General features: G+C 38.5%; 1 protein-coding gene across 2 annotated transcripts in view; it reads left to right on the top strand.

Moving 5' to 3' along the window:
• The first annotated feature begins 8,729 nt into the window (after nt 1-8,729).
• Nucleotides 8,730-15,509, top strand: part of LOC146492154 (voltage-dependent L-type calcium channel subunit beta-4-like) — a 30,046-nt gene continuing 23,266 nt past the window's right edge. The window contains exons 1-2 of one of the 2 annotated variants that reach the window (XM_085151321.1): nt 8,730-8,974; nt 10,470-10,553. In XM_085151321.1, coding sequence (XP_085007447.1) covers nt 8,912-8,974; nt 10,470-10,553 — 147 coding nt within the window. In that variant the 5' untranslated portion in view covers nt 8,730-8,911. The remainder of the gene's footprint in view (nt 8,975-10,469; nt 10,554-15,509) is intronic. The other variant, XM_085151323.1, reaches the window with a different exon arrangement.

Raw genomic sequence — 15,509 nt, 5'->3', positions numbered from 1 at the left:
TGCCCCATAGCTGCAGAAAAGGCTAACATTGTTATCTTTTTACAAAAAAAACAGCTAAACATGAGAGGTTTTTGGACCAATTTTGTGTTCTCCATTCTTTAAGCACCGGTTTGAGCACCGTTTAAGCACCGGCACCGTTTCAAAAGTACCGGTTTGGCACCGGTATCGGATAAAACCTAAACGATACCCATCCCTAATCAGGAATGTGCAGTTTTAAGACTTTTTATGCTGTTCTATTGAGTTCAAAAAGATCAAATGAACTATTTTATTCAATCGATCTTTTTGATTGATTTAATATCTTGGATGTCTCTGCACCACTCTACGGTATGCTGACTTTACAGCTGTCTGCAAATAGACTAAAGAAGACTGAGCTGATACAGCAAAGTTGAACAGAGCACAAGGCAACATAGGCTGGAGCTTTAAGGTTAGAGGTCAGAGGATTTGCTGAATGCCCAACAGATCAGAAGAAATATGATGCCCACACTAGCCTTAGCCTTGCTTCTGAGTAAGATTACGTCCGGGGAGTAGTACCCGAGGATACGAGATCAAACTGGAGAAACTGACCATGATGATGACATATTTTGCAATTTTAAAGATAATGGAATTTGGGGGGGAAAACTGCACAAAGGATTTAACTGTAATAAGATTTATTTTGTGTATTAAACCAAAATCAATATTTCCAGCTGAGGTGTGGAGAACCACTGAAATGTCAGCACTTTGGTTTCTAAAACTGATTGTTTCTTCAGCTGTGAATGTTATTAGGAAAAATGCTGCTGTCAGAGTGCCAGGCCAAACGCTGAGAAAGCAGAACCAGGCAGTCTCATGTGTCCCGCTGTATTAGACCCTCTGAAGTGGTTGATTTTGGTAAATTTTGGTACCTAAAAAGAGTCATGCACCCCCTCACACTTTACCTCATTTGTAAGGACAAACTGGGGCCACAGCCCTGCACAGTTAGGTGCGACTAAGTGATGAGCAAGCACAGCTACTTTGTTTTCTTTCTGATGTCACACAAAATCACTCCAACTCCAAGCATGGGCTTGGGCAAATAAATATAAGCTTAAATAAGAGAGGAACAGTCATGAAAACAGTGTGACATCACTATCCAGCCCCCAAAATGGACTAGAAATAAAACAAATGGGCTCAAAGGCATAAAAATAATTGTTGATATAGCTTTTCTGTGCACTCCGGTGTTATTCCCTGCAAGTCGTTTGACTGCAAAGGGTCACAAGGTGTTCTTCTTTTAGCGACTTCACTGCCTCCACTTCCCTCATGTCTTTAATATTTGACGTTGTTTGAAAGCAGACGAGCTTACAGGTAAGTCAAAATGGTAACTTTACCATTTTGTATACCAGGGTGAATGTTTCTATCTTTGCAGGTCAGAGAGTATAACTGATAAATAATACAAACAGCAGGAGCAGGTGGAGAAGGGAGGGAAGGTGCAGGTGCCAGTAAAGCTGAAAACGTTATCTGCACTATGTCCTCCGTTTGTTTACTTACTCACGTTACTAATCTGTTAAAGAAGCAGACTTTTACTTTGAAAAAAATCAAAATGGGCAATTTGAAATCATCTAAGCTTTTGACTAAAGCTTTGATTAAATATCTGGCACCAGTATATTCACAGTGCAACTTAACCGGATCAACAGTTTTGGGCATGTTACTGGACTAACCAAGCATAACGTTTCATCACTGAAAGTAATTCTTCTGTTCATGAATGCAAGTAAATGACTGTAATTTGGCAAGTAAATAAAAAATAATAATAATGTGCTTTACCTTTTTCTTAAAACAGTAGATTTGTAAATTCATGGATAACAATTAATAAATTTTAGCATTAAAAAAATCTTTGTGAGTCAAAAAACTGGACATACATTAGCCATTGGTAATTAACCAGTAACTACCAGCACTGTTAATCTGACTGTTAAATGGTAAATGGCCTGCATTTGTATAGCGCTTTACTCAGTCCCTAAGGACCCCAAAGCTTTACACTACATTCAGTCATTCACCCATTCACACACACTGGCAATGGCAAGCTACATTGTAGCCACACTGCCGCACTGACAGAGGCGAGGCTGCCGGACACTGGCACCACCGGGCCCTCTGACCACCACCAGTAGGCAAACATGGGGTTAGTATCTTGCCCATGGCATGCAGCCAGGAGGTAGCCTGGGATCGAACTACCGACCTTCTGATTAGTGGCTGACCTGCTCTGCCACCTGAGCTACAGCCTGTGGAATAACTGAATAACTTCAGTGACATAATTTCATTTAATGTGGTAAATTAGTGGCATTACCCATTACAGTACTGGATAACACTATAATAATGTCACATTATTAAGCATTAGCAGGTGCTTAATTTATCATTTATATGTTATTACGCCTCCAGTGTTTCATTTATAAATACAGATATGTTTATAAATATATCTGTATTTACAAATGGCATACTAATATAAACGATGAGCACTTTATAATACCTTAATAATGCTTAATAGTGTGACATTGTTACCTACCTAGCACTTCTGTAAATAGTACTATTATTACTACCTTTACTTCGAGCACTTGAATGTTATTTTTTATGGCATACTTTTGCTGTAAATGTACAGAGGCAGACAGTGTGAAATGTACTTGGGCATCCTTTGGTACTCGTGAACAATTAGAATATGCAATGTCAAAAAAAGTAGCGCTAACTCAGTAAGCAGGATGCACAACTCTCTGCATGCCTTCATAATGGTGATTCATGCAGAATGTGGTCTTGGGATAGTCACCACTGAAGAGCTCTTGATTAGTGACAAATTTCAAAAGCTAAAATTTCAAAGCTGCAGTCAGGTCTGTTGCTTGCCCGTTGCTAATTTACCGCGGCCTTTGTGGGATTATTGCTTCTGTAAGATAAAAGGCGCTGCAAGGCCGAGTTCTTGGAAATCCTGCTTTCTGTGACTGAGGCTGTAATCCTGTTTGTGCTTCCCACTGTAAGAGCAGTGCTGCTGGATCATGGCAGTAACAGCTATGTCTGCTGTTGGAGAAGCCACACCTTCCTGCCCCAAAGTACATGACACATGATTAAAAGTGTGGAAAGAAAAATCTTTAAAACACGTATTATGCAACGATCTTTTCTACATGTGCGTGCTTTTTGTGCACATTAAATAAATTCATGGTGTCTCTATGCTTGCCAGGATAAACACCTGCATGTTTGAATACATACTTGCACTTACATACGCTGTTTTTATTAAATATATTAAACCATTTAATAACTATTTACAAAAGGCACCAACCGCTGATTAGCTCACATTTTTAATAAAAGACCAGTGTCTACCCATCAAGTCCCAAATGCTTTACTTCACATCACTGCCCCGAATAGATGGCACTCCAGTGTTTGTTGTTCACAGTCCAGTGAACAGTTCTGCTCTGCTGTCTGAGAGTTTAATCTGCTGCTAAAAAACACTGGGTCACCAAAATAGTCAACCGTCACGCAGCATATTAATTTATTTATTCATGTGAATTTCTTTTTCCACCCCTTTCCATTTAGGAGCAGGAAAAGAGGAGTGTAGAGTCCATAAATATTTCACAGTACAAAGAAGATGAACTGCGCTCACTAGTCACTTTATTAGGTACAGCTGTTTGTCTAATCAGTCTCTTTACACAATCTCACCAAAACTGAACAATAAAGACTCATAAAAGTTCAATAAACAATGTGAAAGCAACTTTTCTTGGCACATTTTGGGTCCTTTAGGGCCCTTTAATACCAAATGATAATGATTTAAACCTACCTGAGTATTGTTACTAACCATGTTCGTCACTTCATGATCACAGTGTACTCATTTTCTGATGGCTACTTCCAGCAGGATAACACATCATCATAAGCTCAATAATCGTTTATCAAACTAACCACAATCTCGATCTAATAAAGCATCTTTAGGATGCAACAGGAGATTTGCATGATGGATGTGCAGCCAACAAATATCCAGCAACTGTGTGACGGTATCACGTCAACATGGACCAAAATCTCGGAGAAATGTTTCCAGCACCTTGTTGAATCGATAATGTGAAGAATTAAGATAGTTCTGAATGCAACAGGGGCCCAACCCAGTACTAAGAAGGTGTAACTAATAAAGTAGCTGTGCAGTATTTATTCATAAAGGTGTTGTCACTCACTGTTTGCACTTAGTTGGTCCCTGATTTAATGACTTTGAAGGTTTTTTTGTTGCCAGATATCATTTCTTTGCTCATTTAGTTAATAAGCAGTAGCAGACCCTAACCCATAGTTTCAGTCACAGACATATGCCAGCAGTTTAATAATTTAAAGTGTGAAATCCACCTTTGACATTTACTCATGGAGCTTTTTCTCAATCTTACATAAATACATTAAAATTTAACTGCGATTGAATCTCTGTAAGAGAGCTGGTTGTCTTAACATCCCATAATACAATCCATATTATCCCAAATTGAAACAAAAACAACTTAATCTGTCCACTTTAAAGCCGGTTAATTTGCTATGTTCACTTGTTTGAAGGTTTCTCTGATCAAAGTGCCTCAGAACATAAATCGGTGTATCAAAGTATTTTTTGTTTTTTTCAGTATATGAAAAAAAAGTGCCACGCACTGACACACAGAGGAACATTAGCAACACCTTTATTTTTTGTTTTTGCCTCCGGGACACTATACATCACATGCTTCCTCTGCAGACGCCAAAAATAAAGTTTCTGCTTAGATTTCGTTATCCTTGCCAGCGGACCGTTATGTTTTCATCCAGGCTTCATGCGATGCACGCCTGCAGGTACAAGAGATCGCGTGAGAGGAGAGATGGCTGTAAAAGCACAGTGACTAAGATATTCTTAGGCTATACAATAACTGTGTTATTGACCAGGTGAGTGCAGAGGCATTCAGGTACCTTGGAGGAAAAAAAAACAAACAACAGATAAGAACCACTCAGCGTCTCAGAGGGCTGACTAATGGAGGAGCTGGCTTGCGCTATAACATGTTCTTTGTTGAAGCTGAAGCTTCTCTGCAGATACAAGTAAAACATACTGCATGCATCTGTTGTGACATTTTGCTAGAAAATTATTTAAAATGATCTAATAACAACATAAACTCAATTATCTTATGAAAAACAAATGTTGCAGATCTACTCTGACAATTTTACAGCCAAAAAGCGTTTGGCACAATTCTCAGTTGGAAAACTGTGATATTTATTTGCAGTTAGACAAACTGAGCCAAGAGCTCTTCTAGTAAATTAAAATGTGTTTTTGCAGTTTCAGATGCAGGACAGTCCATCAAATTGATTGTGACCACTTCATTGACCTATAACTGATGTGTGCTATAATTTACTGACTCACTGTGAAGTTATAGAACCACACGGATTTCTCCCAAAGATCGGGCTATGTGACAGATAGCAAAATTACTGCTTTTGACCAATCAGCAGTGGCTGGAACAATGTCAAACTTCTGTGTTATTCCAGAATTCCAGTTTTTCCACCTCACCTGCTCCCACACTTGTGCTCATAACATCGAAACGAATCATGGTAAATTGATGAGACCAAATGCAGTGTGTTTGATAGTTGTTCTAAATGTCGAAATGTTGTTGTTTCTCTTGGATATTTAGGCATTAGTGAAATTTGTGGCACAAAAATGGTGGCATGATATTTGATCATACACCCTGTTCATGTAAAACTAGCACAAGTGATGCTAAGCATCAGCATTTAAGACACTGTGAGTGCCAGTGAAATAACTTAAATCTTTAAAAAAAAAAAAAGTATAAATGATCAGGATTTTGATTGCAAAAGCTGCCACACAGGACAGGCTAGAAAGAAAGAAAGAAAGACATTCAAAGAGAGTGACACAGTTCAGAACAAGCCTGGAATAGGTAGGAAACAAACGATTTCAAGGACTGGAAAGAAAACTGGTGAGAGACGTGTCTAAAGACAGAAGAAGTGTCAGGACACCAGCGAATGACTTAGCAAAGTTGGGAATTATAGTCTTGAAGAAATTAAAAAAATCACTAGAACCCTGTACAGGAGTGAACTGCGAGGTTTCAGACCAAGAAAAACCTTCAAGCCAGATTGAAGTATGCAAAGATATACAACAAGGAGAAAGAGAATGGGCTGAGATTGCTCAGGAGTTGTGTCTGAGACAACACATTACACAGCTAACCGTTAGCATCAGGGGGGTTAATAATAATTTTGATCCTGGTAGTTTTTGATTTTTGTGAAATTATTTTGTTTCTGTGTGCAAATTAAAATAATATAAGCATCCAAAATATAACAGGAATGTCTGGAAAAGCTCTGCTCTAATTAACAGCACTTTGTAAATACTTAAAGAAATTACATTTTTATTGAGGCCTAGTGCTTTATCTGTACATCTGTGGTGTATACAGTAAAAGAAATGTCATTTCATGTACTTTTTTGCACTAACTCAAAGGGACAGTGGTGAAAACATACTTCAGTTGTGCCCCTGAACCTACTGGTGGGTCCAGTAAACAGTGTTCGGTCCTTGTTACGGTCCCTTTGATTATACTGCCATCTGCTGAGCAAAACGTGAAACAACATGAAAGTGGGGTTTGCAGAGAATATGAATAGTTGGTATTAGCTCAACATTAATATGTCTATAACATACACAGTGTGTAAATATCAGTTCCTTTCCAAGTTCTCACAATCCCAAGTCTTTCTTGGGACTGAATAAAACCCCAACTAACCTGAATTATTTGTTCAGATTTTTCCTGAAGGCCAGTCCACGTTTCTGCATAGGTGTACTGTCTGCTGGTCTATATTTGGGGAGGGTAAATCACGCCCTATAAGCATAAATGCCACATATCACTAGGGATGGGTACCGGTGTCATGGCACCGGTTCTGACATAAACGGTAGTAACCAGACCGAAAAGCAGCGCACATTTCGGTGCTTTATTTCGGTGCTTTTTTTTCCTGAGCTGTGATACACTTTAGATTCTAGCCAATCATTTTACGTTTCCGAGGATAGTAGGCGGGGCCAGGTACGTAAGTTCTTTTAGAGCAGAGCTACAGATTAAAAATGCCCAAGGCGAAGCAGTCAAAAGTCTGGCTGTACTTCACAGCAAAATATGCAAACTCAGCAGCCTGCAACAAGTGCTTTAAGCTGATACTGTGACACTGTCAAAGGTAACACCTCGAATCCGATGAAACACCTGGCGACGCATAGCGCTTTTTTTTTAAAGCCGAGAAATGCGCCGTATTTGATAGCTTGCTGCGAGACCTCACACCGTGCACATCTACTGCGGGTGTGGTGCCTGTTATCGGACCCGGAGCCCTGCTAGTGTAGCAGAAATGATGATGGCAGCAGCAGCCGTTCTTCTCTGCGTGAGTAGCTTCATGTTGTTCATGTGTAATTTACGTTGAGTAGGCTAACCACGTTATTACATTAATGCATGTAAGGTGAACTAGCAAACACCGTCATAGTTACATGCGGCTGTCTTCTTGTTTGATGGCAGATACTCCCTTCACCCTGGCCAAAAAGGCTAAAATGACCAAAGAAAAAGTGGAAAACAGTTAAACATGAGAGCTTTTTGGACAAAGTTTATGTTTTTTCCATTGTTTAAGCACTGCTTCCAGCCAAGAGTGATGCCATATATGCCCTATAGCTGCAGAAAAGGCTAACATTGTTATCTTTTTACAAAAAAAACAGCTGAACATGAGAGGTTTTTGGACCAATTTTGTGTTCTCCATTCTTTAAGCACCGGTTTGAGCACCGTTTAAGCACCGGCACCGTTTCAAAAGTACCGGTTTGGCACCGGTATCGGATAAAACCTAAACGATACCCATCCCTACATATCACTGATGCCTGCTTACAGTACAGGCAGGTATCAGTTTGGTGATGCAGAAATGAAACAAAGAAATGGAAACTTACCTGTTTTCTTGTTACATAAAAATGATTTTAATAAGCCAAACGCTTGTTGGAAGAGCTGATGAGACAACAAACGAACTCATCACTGGAGGGAAATAAAAAGAATCTCTTGGCAACCGTTTAGTATAATGAGAACTGCAGAAGCGGAAACAGCCAAGAGCTAGCGAGCTATCCAAAGCTAAAGGCAATCATGATGGACAACAGAAAAGAAAGACACTGTTATATGTAGAATTATTACTGGGGTTATTAATTTTATGACAGGGGTGCACCTAAATTAGACATAACAATAGCTTCATCAACCCTGAGTATCCCCCCCCCCCCCCCCCCCCACACACACACAAGGGAACACAACATAAGAAACATAAAGGTCCCTCCCTTTAAAGTGTCAGAGAATTTTTTTTTACTTTTTTATTTTAAAGGTTCACAAGACTTAACGTTTGAAGTGTGCCGAGAAGAAGAAATCTTTCTGTTTTTGTAGAGGTGTAGCGTCTAGTAAATTAGCAGTGTATATGAAGCTCATTTACTCTCAGTGGTTTTTAAATTGTTTTAAATTTTGTTTACTATTTTGAACAAACATGAATACATGTGAAAACAAGATAAAAAAAAAATCCATCTGCAAGACAAAATAGGATGTTATACGTGTTCTTCATTATCACACTTCAGCAACAGCAGTGGTTTTTTTTAATAAACTGCCGAATAAATGTGTCAGGGGCTGTTCGGGCTTTGAGCTTAAATTAGCTCCCTGTTATGTTTAAAATAGTCACCCGAGGCGTTTTAAATGGTAACACCCCCCCACCACCCCCTCCTCTGCTTCTAAAATAGTTCCGTCCATCATCAGGGCGCATCTGGTTTTGAGTGGCTCGAGCGGCTGCAGTGTGTCTGATTTAGCTCCCGGCGCGCGCGGCAGGAACAAGCAGCGGGAACACCTGTCTCGTGACGAGCGCTCATGTTCTCCTGTGTGGCGTGAAACTGGAGCACGCAGCCCGGAACCCGCCGCCCCTCCGCTGGGCTGGACCTGAGCAGCCAGCCCTCTGGACCGATGTCCTGGCCGAAATGTCCCGGCACATCTACATACGGAACAAGATTGGCGAGGGCATCCAAGCGCCCATCTTTCAGGTAGGTCAGGTGTCTTGAAGGCTGCTACTGTTGCGGAGGCTACATTTTAATTTAAAAGTGAAGAAAAAGTATTTTAAATTTAATTACAATAAAAATGTAACCAGAATAATTCAGTAGCTCAGTCCACTACAAGCGTTATGGTGACAGCAAAAGGTAGCTTTGTTTTAAAAAGAAAAACAACCCCCGTTGTAATACATTATGAATATAGGCTTTAAAACACCTAACTGTACTGTTTTAGTATTTATATATCGATGAGACTATTGACACAAAACAAAGCATAGATGGTCAACTCTTTATTTTTATTTTAACTTTGTGTTTTGCAATGCACATCTTCCCACCTTTATACTCTCTAGGTGACAGTATAGTTTAGATATTAAGAACAATAAATGAACTGTGTCTCAGGGAATAACAGATCAGTGACGTTTTACTTACGTAAAAGTTTTATTTTTTGAGTGGACTTTAGTTCTACTTAATAAACTACATTATTTGGAAATCTCGCTTTCATAATGGTTTTATTGACTTACTGATTCACCTCAACTTAATTATTTTGAGCCTTTACACACGTTTTCGTCCTTGCCCGTGCTTTTCTACTTAATGACTTTCTTCCTTGTTTATTTATGAATCAAAGCATTACAGAACAGATAGAAAAGACATAGTCCTACCAGTGTGTCAGCATTTCAGTGGCTTCAGTTTAAGGTGGATTCCACTTGATGTTTAAAAGTGATGCTTTTCATACAGTTTTTTTGCCATTTCAGCTCACAGAAATGCCTTACTTGCCTTGCATCTATAAAGAACATAAGACTGACCTAAGCTTTCTAACAGTGCATCTATTTTAATAGCTGTGGTAGATATAAAGGGAAGGAAGTGCATCAGTCCCCCGATATCAGCCCCCTGCTAGATAGCTGATAATTTATTTTTCTCCAGTTTGATTGATCTTTACTGTGTGTAATAATAGCGGGTCAGTTCTTGGCTTTGGGCTCTTAGCTTGAAAGTGAGAGGCAGAAGAGGGATGGTGACCCAGATTAATGGCCCTGTTTTATAAATTCAGGGAAGTAGGCTCTGACTTTTTAATGGTGACATTGTCATTAACTCTGGAGATTTGAACAGAAATGGGGCAAATCACTGGCAGATAATTAATTTACCTCCCTGGAGATGAACTCTGTTGGTATATTTGGATTTTTTGGAGGAGAGCAAGAAAGAAAGTCACGAGTGAGGTAAGGAGAAAAGTAAGTTGGCAAGTGCAGCGTATAATGCAGAAACATATAATAGAAGTGAGCTTGTGTTGCATGTCAGATGGCTTGTAAGGTTGACCTTATCTAATCTTGGAAAGAGCATCAGCTGCTGTGTGAAGCACATGTGCCTGAATGTCACTTTGCATCATGTATTGGTCTCATGTGGCATTTCAGCAAGCGATCCAAATATAATGGATGTGCACAAGAAAACGTAAGAGTTGACACTGTAGCTGCTGGTTAAGAGTTCATTTTTTTTCCGTCAGGTGAACCGAGGGACTTATTCCAGGAGGAGTCGCCTCAAGAGGTCTGACGGCAGCACCACCTCCACCAGCTTCATCCTCAGACAGGTACTGCAGGGAACAGATGCTCTGAATGGTTGTAAAATTGTGGTTTGACGTGGATGTTTCTGTGCATTTATACCAAATAATGGAAATGGGATAGAAACAACAACAAAAAACACATATAGTTTAGCATAGCATTAATTGCTCCATGTATCAAATTTTTCCCTAAATGAGATCCTTGTTAAGATATTTGCTTACCCTGTGTTGTAAATGGGCTACATCATACATGGTGTTTTTTACTGAACAGGATATTCATACCTCAAAAAAAACCAAACAAACAGCTATTCATGACTTTTACTCTGCTGAGTTTCTGATTGATGATCACACATCTACGACATACACTGCTTTTGACTGCAGGGGGTGGTAAAGTGCAGGTAGTAGAAGGTGGCAGTGCACCAATAACATATTTAGATGCAGTTATACAACATCTTTTCTTTCAATATAAAGTACTTAACAATATTATTAGATCACCTGATATAAAAAAAAGACAACACCAGTATTTTAAAAGTCAAAAATGTGTTCAAACTAACAATTATATCATTATTTATTAGGCAAATACCAAATTGAATTCACATTTTCATACCCAAATCCGAGCTGGCACTCTGGACTACTCTGAGAATACAGAAATTAACAAAGCATAACAATCAAGCACTAAAATGAACTGCAAGTAAATAACTATCATTTTACACCTTAATCCAAAAATATCAATGTGCTTTACTATTTTTGCTGTTTTTTTTTTTTTGTTAAGTAGTACATTTGAAAATTAATAAATAACAATAATAATCAGATTTTAGCATCAAATTTCTAATTTCTATTCAAGAGCTTGGATCAACCATTACAGAGGCATAAAAAATTATGCTGCTAATTACCAATAGTGTTCATTTAGGGCAGCTGTGGCATAAACGCTACATCAGGCAGTGTCTAATACTGCATAAAATGCAAAATATGAACCTTTACAGCATATCTGAATATGGTGTTATTTGGTTATTTCTTAAAACAATCAATCAGTTCTGGTGCTTTACTGGAAACATAAGGGGCAGTAGATTTTACTGTTTTATTATTGTTTAGTGTTGGTTGGTATGTTGAAAATTTTGTCTAATGATATCTTTAAAATTATTGGCGTTATAGGCAACAGAGCGAAATTATTATTATTATTTTGTTGTTATTTCTATTTTTTGCATAAGCTGGGATTTATATAGGATTACAATGGCCCATTCCTCTGTCATTTATACATAAAAAAAAAAAGAAAAAATAGATCAAATATAACAACCAAAAAAACCAAATAGTGTAGCATTCTTAGTCTCTATTAGAAAATATTGTGTTGTTGGCACAGGGCTGTGGAGTCGGGCCTCAGCAGGCTGGCTGCTCTGCTTTTAGGTTAAATGTAATGGTAGTTTTTGCTCCCACTGTTTTTACTCAGCATATGGCTCATTAGTGTTAATGTTTAATTAATGTTCCCATAGCTAAGTTGGCTTTTAAAAGTGGACTTACATTTAGACTTATATTTCCAAAATTTGGGGCAGAAATTATTCTGCATTGAGGAAAAATACGTGTTAGTCTTGAGTAAGATCTTGCCTCTTCTTCACCGAACAAACCAGTTTCAATATTTAAAATGGAAAAAAGTGCATAAAGCAGACACAGCTCATCTGTTTTTATCAAAAGTTATTTTTGGAGCATCTCTGCTCTCTTTTCTTCATCCTCCATCTGTCTTTACTGTTGTTGAATGTGGCACAGAGCCCATCACAGCTCTCAGCAGACTCTTATTCATGGTGTTACCCAGCATGCTGTACTCAGTGGTGTAATTTTTTTTTTTTATAAATGTGCCGTTTCTAGTGTTAGTAATAGTTATTCTGTACTATTTTTTTAAGTTGAAGAAAGTTTATTTAATATATATGAGTCATATGGTTGTGAGTAAGGCGGTCTGCTTAAAATACACTCATCAAGCTTCTAGTTTCCAGCAATGTAGTGCATTTAAACCCCAGTGCACATTTTGTTGGTTCACTGGTATATTAATATTGGAAAAATTAATTTTATGTTAAGTTGGGAGCAGCATCTGGGTACAGGGTATGTTAAATGTGCTTGATTATGGTAAAAATGATCAGTACTAAAGTACACAGCTATTTCGTTTAGTTATCATTAAGATTTTAGCCATTGCTGAAAATTATAAACAATTTATATTTGTTAGTCTGTGTTCAAAGAGCTAAATCTAGGGGCTAAATGCTAACAGCTATGTACTTTTCTTGTTGACCAAAGGCCATCTTTTGTCGTCTTGGCTCAAGCGAGCTAAACATTAATTTAATTTGAGCCTTTAGGTAGGCGCAGAAGCAAACCATTGTAAGGCATGAGTCAAAAAAAGTGTGAAACTGATTATTATTAGATTATTGTGCTGACAAGTTATAGTATATTTTTCAATTTGTTTAGACCAAATGTGAAACTGAAATGATTAGCCAATTGAATTTGCTTGTTTCTCTGTTTTGTGACTTAAAACAGAATTTTTTTGAATTTGTTCATGTCATTTTATTTTAAAAAAGGTAAACAACACCTTCTCATCACATTTGGATTTGACCATCCAACGAATAAGCTGATATTTTTTTTTACTTTTAGACAAGATTTCCCTAATTTTTGTGTAGTGATTTCTTGACTCATTTACGCTCTACCCGACTGCTCAGAACATACAAACATGTGGTACCAAATGGGAAGCTGCAGAGTGCTCTCTGGTAGACAACCTATGCAATATCAACACTCATAACATGGTTGAAGGGTGTTTCTCCCTTATTTCTTTCCGTTTTTAATATTTTCATTTGTGGTTTCATTTTTATTTAAAAATGATGATACCAGTCAATTGTCAAATAGCTAATATCTGCCAATTATATTGGTCCGGCTCAAGTATTTTCTTAATTGATTGGTTAACTTAAAGAATTTCCAAGAGTTTTCTAAAGCATGTGTCCACTAGGGCTGCCACAAACCATTATTTTGATAATCGACTAATCAGATCATGCATCCATTGGACGTAAAACGTACAGCTTATTGCACCAGCAGCATCTGCTCTTACATAACTATCATTAGCTTACAGCTTTAAGTGTTTCAGGTATGTGCTAATTAAAAATAAAGACAAGATGATAGTTTATTAAATTTTAATGAAATTTGCAGATTGTTTCGGTGAAGTTTAATAAACTCCTTGCTATCTAAAATATAACAGGACACCGGAGTATATTCTCCAGCATCTCACACTTCTGATAATCAGCTGTCTGCTTGACGTTTATTCAGCTGTGTAAAAACTATAACTTTAATCTCAGCCAAACCGATTTACTCAGGAAGAAATAAAATACTGAAAAAAGCCAAACAATACCATTTTTAAGTTATCTAAGTGACTTATATATGTTTAACTTGAGTAGCGAAAGATGGCGGTGGGTTTGAAAACATTTTGCTGGAAGTCCGGTGTTCTCACGGCTCTAATGAGCCTTGAACCCCGGCTTGCTATCGAGCTAGTGGGTAACAGACGTCTCCGAAAACGTCTGAGTGCTTTTGAAAATATGTGGTGTCTTGATAAACTGAGCAGATATTTGAAGTTTACACAGCTACATTCTCACCTGAAAATATGTTAAACGTTAAAGAATAAAAAGAGTAATATTAAAACTAACTAGCTGCCGCCATAGTTGGAAACTGAGCAGGGCTGCGCTATGAATTCTGGGATAGGTTGGACCACGAAGTATACACCTGACCCATCCTTCAAATCTGGGGAAATGAAGGCCGCATTTGTCGGAGTCTTCGAATTTGGACAGTCTTTGTCGTGTCGCTGTAACGTAATCGGCCTACAAATGCGGGCACAGGAGGATGCTGTTCCTGAATTTGGACACAGCTACGATACCGGACACTGCTGCTTCTTCTTCTCCGGGGTTTAACGGCAGCTGGCATCCTTGTACATGCAGTGCTGCCATCTTCTGTTTCAGTCCGTTATTACACTCTTAAATCCTACTACTTATTGCCACGTTCGACTATTTTAGATTAGTCGTCGACGATTTTGATAGTCGACATAATCGTGACTAGTTGACTAATTGTAGCAGCCCTAGTGTAATGGAATGTAAATGAAGGGCGCATTTGTCGAAGTCTTTGTTGTGTCGCTGTAACGTAATCGGCCTACAAATGCGGGCAAAGGAGGATGCCGTTCCTGAATTTGGGCACAGCTACGACAGCGGTCCCCAACCTTTTTTGCGCCACGGACCGGTTTATGCCCGACAATATTTTCATGGACCGGCCTTTAAGGTGTCGCGGATAAATACAACAAAATAAAACTAGTACCGGTACTGAAAAAAATAAATTTTATTCATAACACGTGAAAAGACCAAGGAAAACCGAATAAACGATAAAAACGATAACAAAATAATGCTGAAAACTGATAAAAACCCAGAAAACTATACATTTCACACCTGAGCCTCAAATCTCGCGGCCCGGTACCAAACGACTCACGGACCGGTACTGGTCCGAGGCCCGGGGGTTGGGGACCGCTGAGCTACGATACCGGACACAGCTTCTTCTTCTTCGGGGTTTAACGGCAGCTGACATCATTGTACATGCAGCGCTGCCATCTTCTGTTTCAGTCCGTTATTACACTCTTAAATCCTACTGCTTATTGCCACGTTTTTGGGATCTTACAAAGCTTCAAATGAGGCGTCGACTATTAAATTAGTCGTCGACGATTTTAATAGTTGACATAATCGTGACTAGTCGACTAATCGTAGCAGCCCTAGTGTCCACCCATTGTTTTTATCTTCCATTAGCTAAATAATCTGGTATCATAGACAAAAGAGATTATCAGCAAATATTCACCCACAAAATATTCATTTTTAAGTATTAGTTGTTTCAGTTTAGTTGGAGCAGACCTTTTCAGCAGCAGATATTTTTGGCTGCAGGTTTTACTGATCACATTAATTACGCCTGTGTACATAAATAGAACCGATTCTC

The sequence above is a fragment of the Neolamprologus multifasciatus genome, chromosome 23, assembly GCF_963576455.1.
Source record: "Neolamprologus multifasciatus chromosome 23, fNeoMul1.2, whole genome shotgun sequence".
NCBI classification, from domain to species: Eukaryota; Metazoa; Chordata; class Actinopteri; order Cichliformes; family Cichlidae; genus Neolamprologus; species Neolamprologus multifasciatus.
Note: the sequence above shows the minus strand (reverse complement) of the source record. Positions and strands in the feature narration are given on the sequence as shown.